The sequence below is a fragment of the Physcomitrium patens genome, chromosome 2, assembly GCF_059467195.1.
Source record: "Physcomitrium patens ecotype Gransden chromosome 2, ASM5946719v1, whole genome shotgun sequence".
Lineage (NCBI taxonomy): Eukaryota > Viridiplantae > Streptophyta > Bryopsida > Funariales > Funariaceae > Physcomitrium > Physcomitrium patens.
Genome location: NC_143411.1, coordinates 10,973,738 through 11,000,094, shown reverse-complemented (window position 1 = coordinate 11,000,094; position 26,357 = coordinate 10,973,738). Strand labels below are relative to the sequence as shown.

General features: G+C 32.0%; 1 protein-coding gene across 1 annotated transcript; it reads left to right on the top strand.

Annotated features, from left to right (window-relative positions):
• The first annotated feature begins 4,259 nt into the window (after positions 1-4,259).
• Positions 4,260-24,217, top strand: LOC112294730 (uncharacterized). The gene is made up of 10 exons (XM_024545508.3): positions 4,260-4,545; positions 20,256-20,716; positions 20,917-20,982; positions 21,302-21,456; positions 21,669-21,778; positions 22,116-22,405; positions 22,762-22,929; positions 23,040-23,133; positions 23,374-23,589; positions 23,813-24,217. Exons 1-10 carry the CDS (start codon positions 4,260-4,262, stop codon positions 24,052-24,054), a joined length of 2,088 nt encoding a protein of 695 aa, XP_024401276.2. The 3' UTR covers positions 24,055-24,217.
• Positions 24,218-26,357: the final 2,140 nt, after the last annotated feature.

The following is a 26,357-nucleotide window of genomic DNA, read 5'->3' as shown; positions in this document are numbered from 1 at the left end:
CAATAACTTTCAAAGTTCCAATTTTAATCAAAGGTCAGCATCAAACCCCCAGAACTATGAGAAAGAGCAGCAAAGATATCAAAAATATGCTCGACCAACGTCATCGAACTAAGTACCCTCCGTACCAACTGAACAACCAGGATCATTTTCTAATCCTACATAAAACAAGCCTAATAGGTATATACTGGTGGAAACACCCAATATGCCAGATGGAGGTGCAAGAAGACCACTTCGTTGTTTCCGTTGGAGACAGATTGGTCATTATGCTAGTGAATGTCTCAATCCCAGAGCCAATGATGATTATGCACCAGTGTGTGTGAATTGCAAGTAGTCGGGACATACTTATTAGCAATGTAATGCTCCGTTCAATTTCAATAATCGAGATCAGCAGATCCAAAGCCAAGGAACAATGGAAGAGATAAATCAAGGTCCTCAAGTTTCACCAGCTCATCGGATAGAAGTAGTCCAAGCTATTTTTACAAGAAGTCAGCAAAAGGAGAAAAGATCCATTCAACATTTGGATGATCTTGAAGCAAAGGACCAATTGGACCCAATTATGGAGATATCCAATCCAGGTCCTGACATGGGCCCCTTACTCAGTATAAGACCTAAATCGGTTGTGCACCCCAATGAGGTACCAATTATGGAGGCTTCAGTTCCGTCTCAAGCTGTTCTGTTTTCTATACAGTTTTAAAAAACGTCCTTTTCGTTGAAAGATCCTCTCAAAGGCGTGAATTCCAAAGAACTAATATCAGTCCAATTGGGAGAACAATCATATCCATTGAAAGAACCAATTTTACAGGCTCTGTCAAATTCAGTTTTAGTAGCTTCATCAATTTCTAATATAGAGAAAATCAATTTACCTGCGTTGGTGTCTAGGAATGGGAAGAAGAAATGGACATTGGGAATTACCACTAATACAGAATCATATGATATTCTAAAAGATTTGGACACCATACAGCCCACGATCTCTATGAAGCAACTATTGGCAATAGCACTTGAGTGCCGAACTATCTTGAATTCCTCATTAATTTGTCACAGATCTCGAAATAAAGAAATCCGAGAAGTAAGTTTGAATCTCAATCCGGATGCACCAACGATTGATGTCTCAATTGATGGAATATTATTATCAAGAGTGCAAGTAGATGGAGGATCTAGTATAAATCTTATGAATGCCACTACAATGGAGGAGTTGGGATTGGATCACTTATTGCCTATTAAAATAGTTTTGAGAATGGCTGACTCCAATCGAGTTAAACCTATGGATATTTTACAAAGTATTGATATAGTAATTGTAGGGATTACTTACAAAATTGATTATATTGTTTTCTGATTGCGAAGCTCTATATTATCATACCTAATTTTATTGGAACGACTGTGGTTATATTAAGTTAAAGCTCGAAATGACTGGGACCGAGGTACATTGATAATTGGGAAAGGTAATGATAAAATTGTGCTTCAAATGTACCCTGTCCAATATCACAGAGAAACTCAAGTTGCCAGTACAGAATTCATGTCGGATTGTGAAGATGAGTCTACAGAAAAAGAAATTGGTGTACCTTACCTAATTTATGCTGATACAAGGCAAGTTGTTGAGCATACTAGAATGAAATACCAATGCAGGGGACTAAGAGAGTACTTAGTTCCTTCAGATGTTATTAACGATTCTGATCATATGATTGCATATTGGATGAATAGACAAGATGTTAATCACGTTAGTGCTATGGAATTGGAGTTGGAAAGTTCTAATGTGTCAGAATTTATGAAAGATTTTAGAATTGAGCAAAACATTATTCTAGAGACTCTTGAAATTTTACAGTGTCAATCAATTAATTTAGGTATAGGGGAGGCTCCCCAAATCATTCAAATTTACGATGGTATAAAAGGCAAGGAGAAAGAAATTTGGGTGGATTACTTTTTAATGCATAAAACTACTTTTGCATAGCCATATGCGGATTTAAAAAGAATTCCAGCTGAAGTTTGTGAGCATCGAATTATATTGGAGGAGAATGCTACACCAGTACGCTAAAGACAACATCAACTTAATCCAAAATACTCACTTATGGTAAAAGAAGAATTGGATAAATTCTTGGAGATTGGATTTATCTATCCAATTCCTTTCACTGAATGGGTTTCACCAATTGTTATGGTACCAAAAAAGAATGGAAAAGTTTGCATCTGTCAAGATTTCCGAAAATTAAATGCGGCTACCAAGAAGGATTATTTTCCTTTACTATTCACGGATAGTATATTGGATGCTGTCGCTAGACATGAATGTTATTCATTTCTTGATGGATTCTCCGATTATAATGAAGTTAAGATTGCAAAAGAAGATCAGTTAAAAACTACTTTTACTATGGATTTGGAGACCTTTGTCTGTAAGGTTATGTCGTTTGGGCTTTGTAATGCACCAGCTACATTTCAAAGGATAATGATGCAAGTGTTCCAAGATTATCTATGAATTTCAATAGAAATATTTCTAGATGATTTTTGTACATTTAGTACGAGAGCCAAGTATTTAGAATGTCTCAATCAATGTTAGAATCAATGTGCCAAATATGAAATTTCTTTAAATTTAGAAAAGTACCAATTTGGTGTACCTTCTAGTAAACTGTTGGGTCATATAGTTTTAATGGCAGGCATTACTACAGATCTGGATAAAATAAATATTATAGTAGAATTAAAGCAACTAAACACTGTCACGGATATTAGAGCATTTGTTGGCCATATCAGTTATTATCAATGATTTATCTATCTATTCTAGAGTATAATGAAATAATTCAATATTTGACATTTCAAACCTTCTTACCTAATTTTAATAAAAAGCTTAAATGATGCTTAATATTAAAATATGCACCTTATATGATGATTGGTGAAGCTTTATATAAACAAGGCCAGGATGGAATTTTGCAATGCTATATTTATCAGACTGAAGTACGTACTATATTGGCAGATTGCCACTTGGACAGTTGAGGTAGATAGTACGGCTCGTAAAGCTTTACAAGCTAGTTATTGGTGGCCAACAATGTTTGCAGATGCCCGCCAATTCGTCTGTCATTGTGACCCATGTCAAAGAATTGGTCGACCTAGTGAAACTTCAGCAATGCCATTGGTACCAATTCTGGCTCAAGCACCTTTTAAAAAATAGAGAATTGATTTTGTGGGACCAATTGCACCAGCCTCAAGAAATGGACAAAAACGGTATATATTGGTAGCAACGGATTACATAACAAAATGGGCTAAAGCCGTAGCTACGAAAACCAATAGTACAAGTACAATAGCAACCTTTTTATATGAACATATTATTATATGGTTCGGTTGTCCAAGAGAATTGGTTAGTGATCAAAGAACTCATTTTATAAATAGTATAATCGAAGCACTCATGGTTAAATATGAGATAAAACATCGGAAGACTACACCGTATCATCCTAGAGCCAATGGACAAACGAAAAAGACTAATGAAATTTTATGTAAAATCTTAACAAAAACAATTTCAGGAGTGGGAACAGATTGTGATACTAGGTTGTTCGCAGCTTTATGAGTATACAGTACTATATATAAAGTTACTACCAATGCTACTCTTTTTCAATTGGTTTATGGCCAGGAAGCAATATTACCTATTAAATTGAAAGTCCAAAGTTTATGAATTGAAATAATAGATTGAAAGATTATGATTTATTACGGCACCGTTTAGAAGAATTGAAAAAATTGGATGAAACTAGAGCCAATGCATTAATGATAATGGAAACTACACAAAAACAAAAAAAAACTTATTATGATAGTAAGCTTAGACCAAAGGCTTTTATGCCAAATGATTTGGTACTTCTTTATGATAGTCGATTTAAAAATTTACCAGAAAAATTTCAAGTTCAATGGCATGGGCCTTATCGAGTTATTGACGGATTTCCAAATGGTTTAGTACAATTGGAAGATTTTATGGGTACTAAATTTATGACATGGATCAATGGCAATCGGCTTAAACTTTACTATATATAAAACCGAGACGGATTTTCTATTACAAAAGGGAGAGGGGAGGTAAATAATGATGATGATAGGATATTTCATCATGATGAATTGTGGGAAATAAGGGAGAGTCGATCCAATTGATTGGACTATAGTAAGAAGTAAGAGGATGGCTCTTGACAAGCATTGTGTTTTCTTTTGTGGTTAAGGAGAAGATGGCGAACATGGTATCTTAGAAAGCAAGGTTGGAGATCGATTGGAAGGAATGGCAAGAACGGTTGCAGGTAGAGGTTGCGATGTTGCAGTCTAAACTAATTGCATTAGCAAAGGAGGCTAATAATTTAGTGCGGACCAAGACGCCAATTTCAGTGACAACACCTTTGGAGATACTTTTGAAACCGACAGAAGAATGGCAAAAGTTGTTGGAAGAGCCTGAAAACCAAATTGCCCGACGTGAGTCTCACGTACGGGAATTGGGTTTGTTGAATGAAGATATGACAACGCATTTGAATGGAGAATCCTTGAATATTGAGGCAAACGATGAAGATGTAGCAGAGGAAAAGGTCACCAATTCAAACGGTGGTAAGCCAACACCATTGACTCAAGAAGCCAACGCTGCTACGTCTTTATAAGTTGAGGCTAAATAAAGTTTGCAAGGACGCTGCACAATTAAGAGTGGAGCTATATAGAATAGATAAATAAACTTTGTGATAAGTTATTAGTTGGTTATTAATAACCTTGAGAATTAGACTGATGGTTAGATAGTTTAGTTGGTAACAATAGGTTGTTAGTGGAATAAATGGTTAAGAATTCAAAGGGTCATAACCTTTGGAATCCATTGGTCCACGGATCATCTTTTTGGTAGGATAAAGAGGTTGAGGAAAGAGAATTCAGAGCCAGACTGTGAGAGTCGCAAGTTGGGGCAAGCTTGGTATTATCTCTTTTTGTTTCTTTGTTGTTGACGAATAATGGATAGTTTCTGAATATTGAGAAATTAGTTTGGAGTGCTATACTATGAGAGTTGTAATTCTGTGTGATGAATTGAGAAATTGAATATAATAGGTAAGTTGGAAATCAATAATTGAATATATCTAAACCGCAAAGAGAATAAGTGGGAGATGAACAGATAAGAATATGAAAGTATTGTTGAATTGATAGTCGTAGAATGGATTATGGGTTGAATTAAGATGAAAGTAGTAAGCCTTGGTATTTTGTAGCTAATAATTGATTTCATATAGTCAAAGTACAGTCAATTGTGACACTAATAGATCCAATTCATATAACCGATCTTTCTCCATGTTCGAACCCACCTCTATTAGTTCAATAGCTTTAGTATATTGAAGCTTGAATACAACGAGAACAATACAACGCATTAGAAATTTGTACTTTGCTGCTTCAATAAATATATTACTTCGATATTTCAAAGCTAAGGATATACAAATTGATATAATATGATTCAAATCTCTTATAGCAGATAAAAAAAAGTGTCAATTTTAATAAGGCCTATAATTATATTGTAATGAAGAAAGACATAAATTTGGAAATTATTCAAAGAAAAAAAATACAACTAGGACTAGAAGTGCAACCATTCAAAAAAATAAAGAATCTCAACCACAATAGCAAGTATGTGGCTAGGCATTTCAACACCTTAAGTTTATCAAGGGCCTTCTTTTTATGTCTAATTTACTTATTAATTTGTTATACTTTTATATTTTAGGCTATAAAAACTTCAAACAAATGATTTATTAGATTTAGATGTATTTGCTTGCTTTTTAGATGGAGATTTTTTCAAACTTTATAAAATTCTTCTAATACAAAAGTCAAAATCTATTTATGTAGAAGTAATAGATGGTTGACCTTTATCTTCAGGTAATGTTATTTGTAAGATCATACTACTAGAAATATTATTTGAAGGCAATAGTGGCAAAATAGTATTTAATATTATTAGAACCTCATCTAATTCTATCATTCTAAGACTTTTGTAGTTAAAAAGATATAATCCATCTATAAATTGGAGGTTTGATAAAATTAAATTTCTTATAAAATCCCTTTGAGAAAAACCTATTAAGAAGTTATCAACAATAAATCCTTTATTTCTTAGAGCAAAGGCTTTTATGAAGATGGTTAAGAATAAATGTTATTTATTATTTATGCAACTCTAGCTCATGAAGAAGCAAGCATGCTAATAGCTATGTCAAAGTAGTATAAGAAGTTTCAAGATGTCTTTGAAAAGATGAATGTTGACATATTGTCAAAGCATTAATTCTATAATTGTGCCATTAATCTTCAAGAAGGAGTTCAACTACCATTTGGCTCAATCTACAACCTATCATAGAACAAGCTTTTGGCATTGAAGGATTATATTGATAAAAATCTTACAAAGAACTTTATTTGATATTCCAAATTTTTAGTAGGTATACCAATATTTTTTATGAAGAAAAAAGATGGATCTTTATAAATGTGTAGTGATTATTGTTATGTCAACAAAATAGTGGCAAAAAATTATTATTTATTATCATTAATATCACGGCTTTTAGAGTAATGTAGTTAAGCTAAAATCTACACCAAAATAGATCTTTATAGAGCATACAATTTGGTACAGATTAAGGAAGGAGATGAATGAAAGACAACATTTTGGATAAGATATGGGCATTTTGAATATAACGTCATACTTTTTAGATTGAAAAATAATCTTACTATATTTTAGTATTTGATAAATGATGTTTTTTAAAAATTCTTAAATAAATTTGTTGTTTGCTATCTTAATGATATCTTAATCTACTCCAAGATTCCTAAAGAACATAAAAAGTATAAAAAATTAGTCTTACAAAAGTTATGAGATAGGAGATTATATGCCAAATTAAAAAAATATATATTCTATCATGTAAAAGTAGAATTTTTTGATATATTATATTCAATAAATACTTATTAATAGATATAAAGAAAGTTCAAGTTATAACGGAATAGACGACTTCAAAGACAATATGAAATGTATAATATTTTCTTAGATTTGCTAATTTCTATCAAATATTTATTAAGATTTATTTCAAAATTTTTACTCCTTTTACTTAAGTGACATTCAAAGATAAATTGGAAAGAGAACCTTAAGCACAAAAGACTTTTCAAGATTTGAAGGTAGTTTTTATTACAACTCTAATTTTATTGCATCTAGATTTTATAAAGGTCTTTTATTTGGAAATTGATGCTTTTGACTTTCTATTAGAAGTTGTACTATCACAAATGAAAAATGATAGAAAGTTCTATCCAACTATGTTCTATTCTAGAAAAATTTTAATTGTAGAGATCAATTATAAGATTCACCATAAAGAGCTTTTTGCAATTATAGATCCTTTTTAAGAATGACATCACTTGTTAGAAGATGCTACACATATTGTGATGTATAAATTATAAAAATTTGAAGTATTTCATATTAGGTCGGATTTTAAATCACAATCAAACTTATTGGAATATATCATTATCTTGTTTTGATTTTGTAATTACATATCAACTAAAAAGCAACAAGAACTATCAAATGTTTTATGAAGAAGTTCATATCTTCTTCTAAAGGCCAAAGAAGTAGTATTTAATCAGTAATATATTATTCTCTTAAAGCTAGAATAATTTTATCTTTGTCTTATTTTTATGATTACACTTTTGGTTTTAATTTTTTTTTAATAAATTTATGCAGTATCAACCAAAGATATTTTATCTTATACAAAAAAAGAAAAGATTTTTTTTTTGAAAAGGCTCTCTTTTAATAATATATATATCAATATCATTGCCTATTTGATGAAATCATTTTTAATTGAAGATTTCAATTTATATCAAAATTTTAAAAATCCTTTTTCAAGATATATTCTTCATGCTTCAATTCAATAAACACCATTTTATTCTAATGATGGTTACTATCTAAACATTGATTTGTTAGGTATATAAAAAGATAAAAATCTAATAGTTGAAGATCTTACAAAATAATTGTTATAACTTCAAACAACTTTGAGGCTCCATTTATAAGCAGCTTAAGATTCTTACAAAGTATCTTTAAATAAATTTCGAAAAGAATCTCTTACTTTTTAAGTTAGAAATAAAATATGGCATTTTTTTGACAAAATATCAAGATCAATTGATCTTGTAATAAGTTAGACTACTGAAGACTAGGACCATTTTGTATTCAAAGACAAATCAATCTAGTGGCTTATCAATTGGAACTACTTACATCTATGAAGGTACATCCAGTCTTTTATGTTTTTATCTTAGAGGCTTATTTAAAAAAAAATATTTCAAGAAGAATACAACCATCATCGCCTTGCCTTGAAATAAATAATCATATAGAATATGAGATAGAAAAGATCATTGATTCTTGGCAAAGAAGACATAAGTTTGTATATTTCATTCATTGACGCAACTATGATATCAATAAGCATATGTAGAAACTAACAAAAAATCTAATTAAAGATTCTAAAAATAATCTAAAAATATTTAGAAGATTTTAAATGATTTTAAGAATATTCTAATAGATTTTTAAAAAATTTAAGATGATTAAAAAAATTGTCTAAGAAGCTACCTAGGATTGCATCATCTTCAAGCAATATGAGAACTTTTTAAGAAGATTCTTAATATCTATTATATATTAGAGTCAAAGCTAAAAAGATCCTTAGTCTTGACAATATATCTTTTGAAACATTAGCTCACCTTTCTTAATATTGAACTTCTATTTATTTGATTTAATTAAGTTCTTGCCAACTTTCTTATTGAAACTCTTTTATTCAACCTCTTGTTGGTGTTTCATATAGTATATCCATGATAATATTTTAAGTATAAATTTTAGATGGAAGCCATGATAAATATAATGTATGCAAGGAATAGATATTGTACAATTGCACATACATTAATGAATCTACAAAAAGCTTGGAGTGGAAAGAAATCTTGAATTTTATGCATAAGAACTTTTAGATCTATTGCTTATGAAAAGATATTAGATTGTATAAGGTTCAAACTTGATTAAAAAATTATACAATGTATTTTTCTTAGATATTGTGAAAGTACTAAGATATACAAGCTAATGATTTTGAATACCAAGAAGATCATCAAAAATTGTGATGTTAAATTTTTAGAGCATAAAAATACTTGTAAGCACTTAAAAATATGTCCAAATAAGAGTAATAGTGTGTTTGTATATACATCTTCAAAGTCAACAAAAAAAGAAGAAGATAAAGACAATGAAGAGGGTGGACATGAGAAAAAATATAAAAAACCAAAGAAGATGGAAGAAAAAGTCTATATAACTTCTAATATTAGTAATAAAAGAAATAAATATATTAAAAATGATGATAATGAAGAATGTTAACTTTTGAATAAACAAATATAAGCTTTAAGAGAAGAAAAGCTTGAAAGAAACCATGGAGTACAATAGAACAAATCTTCTTCAAATGAAAGAAAATATTCTATGAAAAAAAAAAGACAATTAGATAATTTATAGAAGAACCACATCTTTCCTCAAGTAAATAAAAAAATACTAATATTACACTTTTTGCTGATCTATTGAATTTTTTTGATGCAATAAAATCCACATATGCTATAAAGTGAGAAAAGACCATAGAATAGAGTATAAATCACTTATAGACAATGGAGCATGGAAATTGACTCAATTTTTACCAAATCAATCTTCAAATAGTTATTAGTAGATGTTTAGAATGAAAAAAATGTATCATAGAAAATATTTTGAGATATATATAGTAAGATTGATTGTCAAAGATTATTTACAAGTTGTCCATATTGATTTCAATAAGACATATATTCTCTTAGCTAAATTTACCACTAATAGAATCATTCTAAGAATTGAAGTAATAATAGACTTGGAGTTACATAAAATAGATGTGAAGATAGCTATCTTGAAAGAAAAATTGAAAAAAGATATGGATCAACCTCAAGAAATTATTGAAGAAAGCAAAAAATACCTCATTTGTAAGTTGAAGAAATCCTTATATGGGCTCAAACAATCATAAAAGACATAGCATCAATATATTGATATTTTTTTGTAAATGAAAGATTTATAAAGAATAAGATTTATTATTCCATATATAAAATGCAATCAAAGAGTTTTTATTGATTTTTATTCTTTATGTTGATAATTTAATCACATTAAAGATGACAGATTTATCAAAGACAATATAAAAAAAGAATATGAAATGAGTGATTTGGAAGAGCTTTATTATTATTTAAGAATAGAATGTAGCAAGATATAAATAAGATATTGTATTATTGACACAAAGGCAAAGATAGTTGGAACCATGTTTGAGAAGTTATAGAAGTTTCTAGAATTGGAGCTAGATTAATAGACTATATAAGACCTACTATAGAACCTTTTAAAAAAGGCTTAAGGTGGTTATTTATATAAGGCCTACTATAGAACCTTGTAAAAAGAGTTTAGGGCAATTATCTAAGTGAGATTCATCATCTAAGAACATTCTAAAAAGTCCAAGGTATTAGAATAAAGTAGAAATAAGACTAATTAGGGCCATTTGGGACATCTAGTCAAGTATGGCTTTGATCTTTTTTTCTTTGTAAAGTTTGGTTTTTTTATTTTCCTATTTACTTTTGTTTTATTTTATTTTTGTAGTCTTTTGTGTTCTATCCTATTTAATTTTTTTTAATATTATTTTGGTCCATTTTGTCCTAGTTTGTGATGAGATTTTATATTGTTGTGGATTTAAAGAGTCTTAAAATCTCAAGATAGACTGGTCTTATTTCATTGGTATCAAAGTGAGTATTAGACTATTCTTTGGTAGTGTGTTGATAGCCATCATTTAGTTCGAGGTTAATTATTGTAGTCAATCTAGATACTATTTTGAGGTTACTACGGACTACTCCTAAAAAATCAATTCGAAGGTGAGAAGGCATTACAATAATAGAGTTTAGCGACAAAATTACAACATAGGAGATATAGTAGAGCAATCCTAGATAGAGGCTCAAATACAACATTTCTTAGACTAGATAGCTACTTTACAAGGACAAATAGAAGATTTTAGGACAAGGGAGCCAATATCTGCCAGGCTAAAATTAAATAAGCATGGTACATACTCTAGAATTTCAAGAGAAGAAGATATATGTCAATGGCTATTCAACATCCAACAATACCTCCAACTATTTGGAGCAAATACCATTGAAGGAATTATGTATGCAGCTAGTTATTTGAAAGATGTGGCAGCCATTTGGTGGTGACATTGAGCTCAAAGCTATGAAGCTCAAGGTGGATTTTGTCATTGGAAGGAGTTTGAGACCGAGTTTAGGAATCAATTTTGGCCCATCAATGCAAAAAAGATAGCATGCAATTAGTTGAAAAATCTTATACAATTTAGATTAAAGTAAGATTATGTCTCCCAATTTAAGTCTTTATATTTTCAAATTAGCAATATTTTAGAAGCAGAGATAATGGATCGATTTCTACAAGGTCTGAAACCAAGGATCGAGCAAGAGGTGGAACTAAAGAATTTACAAATATTTGAAGAAATAATTAAGATTGGAAAGAGGGTCAATGCTATAGATTTTACAAATTATAGAAGACAACCTATAGTATAAAGCCCTATGCTACTATCTAATACTATGGCACAACAACCAATGCCAATGGAGATTGATGCCTTATAAAGATTATTGATACTATAATATTTGTATAAAAATGATTAAGTTTCTATTATCGAGAGCCAAGCCATCACATTGGAGGTTGTCCAAAATGTCAAAATTCAATCACCAAAAAAATAAGACAAGTTCATAATTTCAAGATTCCCTAAGTCAATATTGAGACAAAGTAGGAAAATGAGGCTCCTCAATAAAAGTGCCGAGGGCTAGTATTGGAGATAGCTACTATCTATTAGAGACAAATGGCATAGCCTTCAACAATTATAGAAAGAGTCGAGTGGTCCATTTAATGGGACTATTAAAAGGATAACCATGTCAAGTATTTGTAGATTGTAGCTCTAAGAAAAATTACATCTCAACTAAAATTGCTGACTAATTTAGAATTAAAACTAAAGTAATCAAAGAAAAGAGTATATATCTTGCAAATGATCAAGAGAACATATTAAGTGAGACATGTGAAGAAAAAACCTTGAAGTTGATTGACACCTACATCCTAAAAGAAAAATTCAAAATAACAAAGCTAAGATATGATGTTATCTTTGGTATGCTATAGCTAAAGGTGGAAAATAAGCAAGTTGATTGAATAGCAAGGACAATCTCTTTTAAAGATGGCAGATACAAGATGACTATTTGTACCTCCGCATGAAGTGAAGAGAAAAACAATGTGCAGATAAAGACTTACTTGTAGGAATGACATTTATGAAGAAAGTAATACAACATAAAAAATTGGTATATATAGTAGTTCTAAATCTTATGTCAATGGTGGAAAAGACAATCAAAGAAATAAGATGGGTAAAGCAACTCATATGAGAATATTGAGATGTCTTTCCAATTGACCTACTTAGTGGAGTGCCTCTTAATCAAAGTGCCTTCTTTCAAATAGAACTATTACCTAGAACTAAACTAGTAACTTGGCCAATTTATCGCCTAGCACCAAATAAACTTGAAGAGCTATAGAAAATATTGGACAAATTCTTAAAGAAGAATCTTATTCGAGAAAGCACATCACTATAGGGGGACCTATACTCTTTGTATTCAAGAAGGATGGTGGACTTTAGCTTTGCATCAACTATCGAGGCTTCAATAAGTAGATTATTAAAAATGCATATCCTCTTTCATGTGTAGATGATCTTCTTGATCAACTTCAAGGTATGATCATCTTTAACAAATTAGATCTTTGAAATAAATATTAGTAGATACTTATTGGAAGAGAAGATATTTTAAATACAACATTTTGTATATGTTATAGAAATTTTAAATGGCTTATTTTAACTTTTGGCCTCACCAATGCTCCAGTCTCTTTCATGGATGACATGAATAGATTGTTTTGGGACCTTTTAAACAAGTATGTAGTTGTCTTCATTGATGATATCCTTGTATATAGTAAAACCTCTAAAGAGCATGAACAACACCTATATAAAGTGTTGTGTTGGCTACAAGATAGTTGCTTCTATTACAAGCAATCAAAATATGAACTTTAGAAGTCAAAAGTCACCTTTTTGGGGCATGTAGTATCCTCCAAAGGCGTGTGCATGGAGCAAGATAAAATAAAAATAATGGAGGAATGGTCAACCTCCAAGAAATCTTTTAAAATTTTCTCATTTTTAGGCCTTATTGAATATTATGGCCATTTTATTTGGTGATTTATGAACATTACTTCTTCATTGACAATCTATTGGAGAAGGGTGCTCCATTTGATGGAAAACTATAGTAGCAAAGTGCCTTTGATAGGTTGAAGGAGGCTCTCATTGTTGCCCCAATATTGCAATTGTATGATTCCAACCTTCTTTGTATACTTGACATTGATGCTTCTCACTTTGCTATTGGAGCGATCTTTCAATAAGACTTTGGTAGGAGCCTTCAACTTGAGGTATATGTATCACGCAAGCTCAGAAGGACAAAGCATAATTACTTTGCATGTAATCAAGAGCAATTAACAATTATACTCGCCATAAAAGTATAGCGACACTATTTGTTGGAGAAGCCAGTGGTTGTTTGGATTAACTATCAATCTTTGCTATATGATTTGCATTTGAAAAATATGAAATTATGATATCATCATTGAAAAGAATAGTTACAACTTTTTGATATCTAACTTGAGTACAAATAAAGGCAATAACATACTATGCTAGACAGATTATTCCAAAGAGCAAACTTGAAGGTTGAATTGAAAGATAAGGCATAAGTTATTACTATTTATAGTATTATTTTAAACCTAATTAAAGAGACAAAATAGAAAAAAACTCTATATTCAGATATTTATTTCAAGATGGTTAGTGATCAATTGAAGGTGGGCAATACATAGTATCAAGATTATAGTCTTAGTGATGGCTTATTCTATTTCAAAAAGCAAATTTATGTACTTGATAATGCTATATTCTAGATGCACATACTTTATGAAAGACATGACATTTCAATATCTGGACATCTAGAGTAAGAAAAGACTCTAGAATGGATTTCAAGGACATGATTTCGGACAAGTTTGGATTATGATGTTTGAGCTTTTATGCGCTCTTACAAGTCATATCAATGTAATAAAGCATGCAACACAACGTCTCTTAAACTATTGCAGCCAATTCCACTACCTACACAATGTTGACAGCAAGTGACTATGGATCTCATTACATGTTTATCTCAGACATGTCATAATCAAACTATAGTTGCTGTCTTTGTGAATCAATTTTCAAAGCAACTTCACTTAATTGTTGTACATTCAAATATTGATATCCCAACACTTGCACAGATCTTCTTTGATATTGTCTTTCGGTACCATGGATTATCTTGTATCATCATTTCAAATTGAGATCCATATTTCACGAAAAGTTTTTGGCAAGCCTTGTTTAAGCTATTAGACACACAACTTGTCATATCTACAATCTTCCATCTCTAAACAGATAGACAAATAGAGTGTGTAAATCAAACCTTGGAAGATATGTTGTGGGCATTTATGGTAGTTCATCATAATAATTGGAATGAATACTTGATGTCCTTGGAATTTGCTTACAATGATAATATTCAAGCAAGTATCGATCATTCACCATTTTTTTTTAATATTGGTCAGCATTCTATTATGCCAGTAACTCTCCATTGTCCCATGGACACCAACAACTTAACAACAAAAAAGTTTATACAATGGCTTATAACAGCCTTATAAGAGGCATAGCACTACCACCTTATTCTATAGAATTGACAAAAGCAATATGTGGATAATCATCGACAACACAAGATCTTTTGAGAGAATAATGAGGTTTTACTCTCTAAGAACAACTTACCACTTATTACATTAATCCAAATTTGTAAATTGGTACTTTGATGGCTTGGACCTTTTCGCATTTTTGCAATGATTTCTCATGTCTCATATTGCCTCAAGCTTCTACCACATATTTGGATACATCTAGTCTTCCATATTTTGCAATTGAAGAAATTACATATCGAGCCAAAGTGCTTTTTGGATTGACACAAACTACCACCACTACTAGTTGTAGTTGATGCCTAATAAGAATATGAAGTGGACAGCATTTTTGAGCATTGCTACCTTTGACATGGTAGTAGATGTCCACAACTTCAATACAAAGTTCTTTGAAAAGGTTATTCTATCAATGATGCAAAGTGGGAACCTACACAAAACTTCATTTCTTACCAAGAAACAATTTGGAAATACCATTGGAAGCAAAATAGGGATGTTCTACATTAGTGGAGGGGAATTAATTGTAATAAGGTATAGATAAGATATTTGTATTATTAACACATAGAAATAGATAGTTGGAACCATGTTTGAGAAGTTATAGAAGTTTCTAAAATTAAAGCTAGGTTAGTAGACTATATAGGATCTACCATGAAATATTCTTAAAAAGGATTAGGATAGTTATTTAGATGAGGTCTACCATAGAATCTTTTGAAAAGAATTTAAGGTAGTTATCTAAGTGGGGTCTATTATCTAAAAATATTTTAAAAAGTCTAAAGTATTAAAATAAAGTATAAATAGGACTGGCCAGGGCCTTTTGAGGCATTTGATCATGTATGGCTTTGGACCTTCTCTCTTAATAAAGTTTGGTTTTGCATCTTTATGTTTAATTCTGTTTTGTTATATTTTTGTTTATATAGTTTTGTCTTTCATCTCCTATTTTATTTAGCTCTGTTCAGTTTTGTTTAGGTCCATTTTGTCCTACTTTGTGATGAGGTTTTATGTTGCTATCAATTAGAAGAGACTTGGACTCTCGAAATAGACTAGTCATGTTTTATAGAGTGAGAGATTGTAAAAAGACAAGACTATTAGAGTGAGCTAAGGCAAGATGGCTAACATTTAGATTTTTAAGATGAAAATATTTTTTTCTTCTTAATTTAGCTAATATCAGATTACAGTTGATAAAGGTAGTTTATTGTCATGGATTTTTTTTTTATTATGGTAGAAAATAAGGAGGAATCTTAGATTTAAAACAATCCAAATCTTTACCTACTGATTGGATGTGGCTGGTGATCGCTGAGGAGCTGCTGGTCCAGGATAGTTTGGAGCCCCAGCGGATTTCTTCGGCCGCTTTCTTCATTTTCTGTTCCGTAATTGAGTAGAGAGCTCCGCATGAGGCAGAGTCTGTAAGTGCGCTTCCTTACTACGATGTTCATATTGTGGGCATGGATGTGCGGAGAAGCCACACCCAGTTGGTTTGTATTTTTATTTATTTTTTATTTTGTCTCTTTTGGAGGGCGACGGAAGCTGGCCCTTTGGTGTTTTGCTGTGGCGGCTGTGCGTTCCGGCTGCATTCTCTTTTCTCTATTCCGTTGAGGTGCTGGGCAGCAATTTTATTTTTTGTGGTCAGCGGAAAGCTCCCCAATTGTGTCAACTAGGATGGCAATGTAGAGGCTTGGTGATTTGGATCTAGACCTTCTTCTTCGCAGCCATGCAATGGGCGAGATTCGATTGTTATTTATTCTTCCTCTTTTGGTTTTGCGTGTAGTTGGAGGGCTTTGCACTAAGCGGAGTTTGCAAAGATGCTTCCCACGTGGGTGTGCACACTTTGTTGTGTTTATTTATTTATTTATTTTTAATCCTATTCTTGTAGCACAAAGGACAAGCTCGAGTGGTGCGGCATTGTGCTACTAGAGGTCGTCGTTGCGGCCATGGCTGAAGTGGATCTACTATAATAAAGGAAGGTTGTATTGTTCTATCGTTCTCCTATCAACGATCCCATTCGCCCTTAAATGAGTAGAAGAGGGTCACGTGCTTCGACCATGACTAAGGAGGCTGTTGAGCGTCAAAGATCAGGTTACATATAAGATGCGAGGTGGAGATATCGATCCCAACACATGGGTGCAAGTTTTTTGTCTGTCGCATTAAAGGCTCCATTCCTAGGCTAAATTTTACACATTAGAAAGGTGGCTTCATTGTAAGAGAAGCGAGCAAACTCGGCGGTGGTGCCATGTCGTCCCAAATTCTGACTGGCGGTGATGCTGGGACGTGTTGCACTCCAAGTACTCATGCTTCCGTTTAGTGGCCAATAATTCACCAGCGAGTATGCTTGGGTCGCAAGGCTCGCATTACCTATTCATATCTCTGATTTTTGTAATGCTAGGAGGTTAGAATAGAACTCCTTGTTGGTTGCCACGAGCACTACGACAACTATTAGACGAGATCTTTCCCTCAGCACATGTAGATGTCAACCAATTGGAATGTATTAAGAACCTCGTATTCTTAGCGTGGATGTTCTCAGTTGTAAAAGTTGTGTCTATATTGTGGTCCATATTACCATTTAGTACCACATTCTATTATTGCAACACAATAGCCTAAGAAAAGAACCGCTCCTGCACCTCTAAGTGGTCATGAATGTTTGGAGGTCGAAGGCTCTAAAGGGACGCTACTGAGAACCAAAACTTCAACAGCTCTAGTGCGCAGAAGTCGTTAGCACATCATCCGCAACAGGGCATACTTTGCTGCTAAGAGCGGAGCGGACTGCATTAGGAGCACCAAATTGCCGTTGACAAAAGCAATTCATGGGTGGATGAAGGTGTATAACTTTGACTTTTACGTTAGATGGATCTATGTTTGATTTGGTTGAATAGGTTAGAATAAGTTTAGATTAAAATTGAATGAATTATTATTGGATGAAAATCAATTAAGTGAATGAAGTTTCAATCAAGGATGATTTTTTAAGGCATGGATGAATTTTGAGTATAGATAAATTTTAAGAGTGGATGAGAAGATGAGAAATCATTTGTGGATGCAAAATTATTCACAGATGATACCTCACACTTGAATGACTTTTTGTTAATGGATGAAAATTAATATAAAATAAAATGTAAAATAAAATAAAACAAAAAAACAAACAAAAAAATAAAAAATTAAGAATTAAGAAAAGAAGATTTTGAATATGAATTTATTTAAAAAATATTGTTTATAAATAAGAATTAATGGTAGAAGTTGGACTTGATTACATAGGTGTTTAAGAAGATTAAAGAATGATTTAATTAGGATTTCATAAAGAGCTACAACTTATAGAACTTGCATAATTAATTTACTTATTATGAACAAATATAAATATCTAAGTAGTGGAGCATTATTTATCTTATACTTGGATGATTTAAGGAGGTTAAGTGTGAATTGATTAAAATTTAGATAAGAATTAGAATTTCTAAGATTTCCATAATTAATTCACTTATTGTAAAGTAGAATAAACTTTCAACTAGTGGAGGTTTATATTAGCTCAAAAGATTTAATTCCTTATCTTCAAGCAAAGTATTACTTCTATAATAGAAATACAAAGATAAATGGCATATAAATTATAAAAATTTAATTTGTTAAATCCTTTTAGCTTCTTATACTAAAAAAATTATGTAAAATTAATCCTATGATTTGATTGATAGAAGAATACATTCAAATCTATATTAAAGACTTTATAGTCTTGATTATTAAAATAAAAGATAAAAAGAAATTATTCTCTAAAATATATTATTTTTAAATACTACCAAAAAAAATTCTTCTGAAAATTCTATTTTATAATATAATCTATTTAGGTAAATATTATTAAATAAAATAAACTTTTCTTTTTTATCTTTTAATAAATATTAGATGATGTGTTACTTTCTAATAAAGAAATTAATATAATGAATTCTCTTATATTTATTTATTAATGCTCAAAATAAAATTTATAAAAATAAAAAATTATATATCTTAGAAGCTTTATATTAAAATCCATGGAAAAAATTGGCTTTGGTTGTCACTATATTTTAGTAGATAAGCCATTATTTATTGAAATAATATTAACATCAATACTATTTTATTTTTAATATTTAAAGAAGTGTTAAATAAGGATATTCTTTAATATCTTTATTTTACTTTATTATTAAAGAAATTCTAAATTATAATCAAATAAATCAAGTGGAATTAAAAAGATTATAAGGCTTATGCTTCTACTTTGTACAAACCAAATTATTCTTAGTGAATATACTAATGATTCCACTACATTCTTTACAAGTAAAAAAACCAATGTAGATACCACTCTTGAGGCAATATTTATGTTTAAATTTGATTTTAGACTCAAAGTTGATTAACTAAAGTCAAATATGATTTATTACTCAATAAACACATAAACCTTTTGGATTGACAAACATGCATAGAAGTGGTCTGACATTGATTAGAACAACATGTTTCTTAGTACTCTTGTTAAAATTAATAACAACTTTTTAATTTTTTACAAATTTTCTATCCAAAGAATACACCAAAAATAAAATATACGTTTCCTAAATATAATTATTTTTCAGAAAAACTTCTTATTATGAAACACATAATTTTTTCATTCACTTTTTCCTTCATTATGGTTTGAACTAGCTATCTTAAGACAATGCAAATAATTAGAAAAATGGCTAAAAACTTCTTACAAATAGACATAAATACAAATTCAAGGATAAAAATATCTTAGCATATAACAATCTAGTGGACAACTAAATAGTGACCCAACCTTATTAATTTAAAATTTATCTTTAAAACATTAGTAGTGAAATAGATTCTCAAATTTATTGTGCAATGTCAATCGAAGCTTCTTATCTTTCCATGGCACAAAATCCAAAAAATTCAACAATTAAAGATGTAATTTGATTTTGTCCAAATGTATTAAGAACTTAAAATTGGAGCATTCATTATTTATAGGCTATTTGTGCTTATTTTTAGATTTAATAGTAAAAATATATAAATTTAAAAATCACTTTTTTAAAAATAATATAAAAAATTAAATTAAATTAAATTAAAACTGTATCTATCTTATCCATCATAATTAGGCCCTTCTAATGTAAGACATTGTCTTTCTTGTCGTATATTAAGTAATGTAAGATACTAATTTCTACTAATAAATAACATGAAAGTTGAGCGAGGATGTGGAGGAGGAGTAGGGAATCATATGTCTATGAATAGAGAAGGCTTCAATTCTTATGCATACTGGAGTTGGACGTAAGGGACAACCTCACATTTAAAGCTCAATAACTACATGTTGTCTAATGATTGGCGTCTCATTAGATTGTGAGTTTTACAAGAGAGATCGAACAAGAGAGAGGGCGAGAGAGGGCGAGCCACAGCGAGATGGAGTCAGGCGGTTTTGGGGTGCAGAGAGGTGCAGGGAGGAGGGGGGGGTAGTAGGGCGATGCCGCGGGGCCACGTCGTTAAATCGGTGGAGACACCTCGCTTTGGCTCGTGAGGCCCAGATGCGGGACAAATCTGGGACAGGATGACGAGTTCGCCACAGGACGAGCCCTGCTCCGAACGGATGAACACCCTGGAGCCGCGGGAGAGCGACAAGTGCAACGCCCGCTCGCTGGTGGGGCCATCCTCGTGGTGCCGTTTGTGCAGGCCCTTGCGCCAGCTCCAGGTCCCAGGTCCTGCAAGCAGAACACCAGGGCTCATCTCATTGCTCCCCTTCCGTCTCGGCCTCGGCCTCGATCTCCACTGACTCCCCCTCCCCACCTCCTCAAGCTCTCCTCTTGGGAGCGCCACCAGCGTCCAATTCTATTCGTGATATGCATCGCCATGGATTTGCAGCTTCCACGCCAAGACGCTTCCACGCCCTTGCCTGCTGCTTCGTCTACTCGCCCGCTCGCTCCTCCTCCTGCTCCTTCGTCCCCTCCGTCGCTCTGCCAGGTTTGAGTTCACTTGTTTTGGAATGGTCCGCCCCCTCGGATTCTTGTGTGTGTGTGTGTGTGTGTGTTTTTTGGTGCTGGGACAAGGCGGTTTTTGATTTATAGGTGTGCGGATGGACGTAGGTTGCGGCCAGAGGGCTGCATTCGGGTGGTGATCATATTACTTAATTGCGGAATTGGTCCATCGTGTTCTTGTTGCAGGCTAAACGAGCTCGTCTTACTCCTATGAGCGATCAAATTCTCTCAGGAATGGCCAACAATGATGAGGTGGTTCCATTGCTTTGTTTTTATTGCGTTTGAGCATGTATTTCAATTCTATTAGTTTCCAAGCTGAAACGACTTTGAAGGTCTATTCATTCGCTCCTTCGAAGTTGAGAGCGTGTTAATGTTTGTTGATTGGGGAGGTGATCCATGTAAGCAAGTACAGTTGTGTGTGTGTGTGTGTGTTTGTGTGTCTCGATCTCTTCGATTGAGACAGGAATAAGAAACCTAGGAGTCAAAACGGTGAAGATCTCGGAACGCTGTGAAGGCTAAGTTTTGGAAATCGTCCTTAAAGACTGATTCGAAATTGGTGGGATGTTTGAAGGGAGTGGGTCCTGTGTACGATCCACATAGCAATAATTTAAAAGAAACGCCTCGAACAGAGAAGTTGTCGGGAATAAGCGCACTACCAAATGAAACCAATGGATTACAACCAAACAATGAAGAGCATCTGCTTGACAGCAAAATTATTCATTCCAAGTAGGATTCTAGGACCTTCACTTCGGACTTGGGGCTTAAGTTATATCACTTAAAGTAGTTTACTTTTTCTTTCCATGTTTGTACGTTCGAAGTATATGTGTGAAGTTTAGACTCAAATGCTTACATTCACGATTTATTGAATTCTAACATGTTCCTCTTGAATCTTTAGATTAAGCCCTAATAACGTTCTTTTTGACCCTCTATGCTCTTAGGTATACTGAAGAGCAACTGGCAGCAGAGCCATTACTCGGAATTGCAGAGTGGCTTAACTGTGCTCCCGCAGCTTTGACTTCACCGCCTCCGCCCAAGTACCATTCCCCAAGTAAGATCTCAATGACTTGTGAATTCTCTCCACTTAGTTTGGAATAATTGTCCTCAGCTTTCGACAGCTTTCATTCTTGGTTTGGACACTGTTTAAGACCATAATGACATAATTTGCTGTTTCTTTATGCAAACAAATCAATGCTGCGATGTTTGATTTTAGCTGGTTTTACTGGTTCCCATTCTTAATGATTAGATAAAGAGAGTGATAGTGCTATTTCAAGTGGCAAGCATAGTCTCTGTACTTTAGGGTAGGGTTTTTCATGAGCAACAAGTGTATGGTGAGGTCAGTAGTGATGCGGACAGGCAAGATCTTATGCTGGCTTTGTGGGACTAAGAATCTGGAGGATCCGATCGATCAGAGGATATCAACGAGGTTCGGAGTGGCTCCGAGACCCCACCAAAGTTACCTGAAGTTGAAGGCTCGACGAGGCCAGTGAAATCTACTGATCCAACTCTTTACGTTTGGGATTTGGATGAGACTCTAATAATATTCCAGACTCTTCGGAACGGAAGATATGCTGAGTTGTATAAAGGATCCAAGGATCCGAGGGAGGCGTGTGAACTCGGAAGACGCTGGGAGTCACTTATACTTGACATTTGTGATGACTACTTCTTTTACAAGCAGGTCAGATTACTCGCAGAAGACTCTACTGTGCTACATATACTCCTCATTAATTTAATTCTCTGCTTGTCTTCCTTTGACCATATTTGTCGTGCATTCCATGTTTCATATCGCTTCTTGATTTGAAAGTTATTATTTTTAAGTAATTGGAGCTTCGAACTCATCAGTAGTTCTCATACCTGCCTTCCTTTTTCTTATTTGTGACAATGAATGTAAAGCAGTTGGAGTTGTGGAGCTTGGAGGCTGCGAGTCTTGTGAATTTGTGTCTTTAGATGTGCAATTTAGATTTATATGTTGAAAAATGTAATCTTTTTGAGAGTAGATTTACTAATTCTATTTTTTTTATTTGTTTGAATCAGGTAGAAAATTACAATGAGCCTAGTTTATTATCTTTACAGGATTTTGACGATGGGGCTGACCTAAGCCAATACAATTTTGACGGCGACAATCTGACCGTACCCGTGGATACTGCCAATAAAAATAAGTTGGCATACCGCCATCGTTTCATTGGAGAGCTTTATGAAAAGGTCTGAGAGCCACTTAAATCCATAAACTTTAGATGTCCTTGGTTGTGTTTTTAGCTTGATATTTACTTTAAAGCCGCAGTTGAGCTGGAATTTGTGACTCTTTCATTCAGGGTCTGGAGAAGCTATTGACTCAAGATCAGTTGACAGAGTGGAACAATCTCTATGAGGCTACAGATATTTTTACAGACGGCTGGCTTACAGCAGGTAATGATGGAGTCTACATGTCATGATCATGTTTTTTTTTTCCAGGTTATTTTCCATATTCACCCTCTGTTTATGGCGTGTTCTGACCGATTATACAATAGCTTTGAGGATTCTCGTTTAGTTTTCAATTACTTTGTAATTGAGTCGTCAAAGAGAGGGGATAGACGCCTCACGATTGTGGGACTTGTGAAATTTAAGTCATTGAATCTCGAATGATTTGATCTCATTCTGGTGGTACAGGGAGGGAGCTACTGGAAGCATGCCAGAGAGCAAATCAACATCTGAATGAAAAACAACACAAAGCTGAATCCCTGAATACAGGAAATTGTGATCCTATACTTCAAGCGAGTACTTGTGTAAAAAATTACAATATCTTAGTCACATCAGGAACTTTGGTCCCAAGCCTTGTCAAATGCATGCTGTTCCGACTTGACAGTTACTTCCATCACCTTAACAGTAAGTTATCGCCTCCATTTCTTCTCTGGACTTAAACTTACTTCATATGACTTTTGGCCTAAGCAGAAGTAATTCGATTTTTTTTTTCGCAGTTCCATCTGATTGTCAAAACCGTTGGATTATGTTTTATTCTTAATTGTGTGGTATAAGATGTTAGTTTCATCGTGTTTTTCATATCGGCAAAGATGGGGTTTAAATTCTTTCGTATCGTGTGAAATTGCAGTTTACAGCTCTCGGGAGGTTGGCAAGCTCCAATGCTTTTATTGGATCAGAGAACGGGTGCAGGGATTGCCTGTGAGGTTTTGTGTTGTTGGAGATGGCATTGATGAGTGTGAAGCTGCTCAGTGGTTGGCATGGCCCTTTGTGAAGATCAATATTGGGCCAGATGCCGACAACCGGCTGCCGATTATGTCGATGGAGATATTAGAGCAAAACATGAGAACTATTTATAAACTTGATCAGTGATTCAAGTATTTCAACCGAACAGGTCTGGCTTGTATGTACTGTACAGCTGTAGAAAGGTGAGATTTTTTTAAAAAGGAGCTGAAGGCTGGTAACATTGGTCAGAACAAGTCCTTGTGCAATTTATCTGAGCAATAGAAATTTTGTCAATTATTGTCTCTCACAATTACTGAACGTAAATTGCCAGTGTTGTGTTATGTGTTTTTGCGTTTTTGAATATTGTCAAAGAAACGCAACAAGCTTTTAGCGTAAATCAAGGGTTTGTATCAAGTTGAAACTTCGGTACAAATTTATTGTTGGTTAGCAAAGTTTTCTTTATAAACTTGGCCTTGGATTGGTCAAGAAATGTCAAAATGGTCAATTTTATGCAATTTTCCCATTGTGCAGGTAAGTTGAACAAAATTATTTTATTTTATTTTATTTTATCAATTATTTTATCAGTTATTTTATTTTATTTTATTTTATCAATCTTGAGTCAATAGCTCCTCCAGACCCTGAAAGAGTGTTTTTAATCAGAAGTAAATTGTTTTTGTAAAATAGTGAGTTTCTTGATCAATTTTAGATGTTGTTTGTAATTGCATAGTACATTTGATGTAGTATATTATTTTCAACTTTATTAGTGTTATGTTTTATTTATTTTTCTTCTCCAAGTTATAATTGGTCATTATTACATCCATTACATTAAATAGAGACATTGGACATATCTTGTTTTATTGCTCATTAAAGGACAAACTTATATCTCTAATGTTGTAATTTAGATTCTCTAAAAGATTTTGATTGTTAGTAGTTTGTAGGTTTGAAAAAAATTACTAGAAATAAAACTTATATATTAATTATCAAAGTTAAATTATTAATAATTGCAAATCGATTACATCTTTTTTTTTTTAAGAATGTTATCGAATATTGCATGAAACATAACAATATTATTCTTTTGGTTTAGTAATCAAAATCATGTCATGCTTATAAATAAAGCAATATTAATAGTTTTTGATAAGCTTTTTAATTTGATTTACATCAGTATTATCATCATTATTTAATGGTATTGACATAACAACATGATCTTGCATTGTCAATCAATGGAAATAAATAAATAAATAAATAAATAGCATTTTTACTTTTTTGATTTTGATTAATTTCTTTCTATAATTTAGTTTGGCTTTAGTTGTGTACTACAATATTTTACGGTAATATAAAATGAAATTTTATTTTTTAATAATAATAATTAGAAATAAATAAATATTTTTTATTATTAATAAAAACATAAAATAATAAAATACAACTAGATAATCACTATCAACTTGGTCTAAAAAATGAAAAAATAAAATGGTGCTTAGCACTGACAGTTGCTGCAGTTAAAGTTTTCAAATCTCTTTATTGATTAATAATAGTTACAATATATTGACCATTGATTCTTTCTTTTTAACTACTAATTAATTGTTGGTGTTTCAAAGTTTTATAGACTAAACAAGATTCATTAATCAAATTTTGGATTAGGGTAGGTTAGGTAAGTTAACTCAGTTTTAGATTTGTTCAAACAAAGTAATTTTGTTACAATAGAGCGCTATATACCTCCTTTTTAAATTTTATAAAGTCATTTAACTACATAACCATTGAATGATGCAAAATCAGGTAGGTTTTTTGCTACACCAATACCAAGTTGTATTCTACTAATAATGTTTGTAAGGTATTTCATCAATCTCTAACAAATCCCAAATTTCAAAAATAACTAAAGACTTGTTAGAAACAACATATAGAGAAAGGAGAGAAGATCTCAAAGACTTGTCTTAAAGATTAACATTGTAATTGTACACTTTGGCCATAAGAACATGTTATAACAAATATTCTAGCTATTAAAGCCCATCAATATAAAAAAAAAAAAAAAAAAAAAAAAAAAAACTTCTATTGGTATAGTTGTAAGAATATTAAAAGAAATGAAATATTAGCGATACAAAGATTATTAAAGATAACTAAAATATTATACATCTATTCTAACTATTGAGCTACATAATGCTTATTTTGATATAAATATTTAAATTATATGTATTAAATAAATAATTATAAATAAATTTTTTTAAAAAAATATTTAAATTATATTTGGAGATATATGATGAATTATATAAATAAATATTAAAAAATATATTAAAAAAAATTTAAATCCAAAAATCTTGTTGATTAGAGTCTTAATTGTGATAAAATGTGATAAAATAATATTAATAATAAAACTAAAAATATAAAACATAGAATAGATTTTTTTTATTTTTTTCTTAAAAACAAAAGATTTTATTTACACATTTTTTTTAAAATTA

What these genes read in the sequence shown, in the direction of transcription:
- LOC112294730 (XM_024545508.3), top strand. Translation starts at nt 4,260, where the DNA reads ATGTTGCAGTCTAAACTAATTGCATTAGCAAAGGAGGCTAATAATTTA. An exon ending in GGTCACCAATTCAAACGGTG is followed by an intron (nt 4,546 to 20,255) that starts GTAAGCCAACAC and finishes AAATCGGTGGAG; the next exon opens with ACACCTCGCTTTGGCTCGTG. An exon ending in TTGGAGAGCTTTATGAAAAG is followed by an intron (nt 22,930 to 23,039) that starts GTCTGAGAGCCA and finishes TCTTTCATTCAG; the next exon opens with GGTCTGGAGAAGCTATTGAC.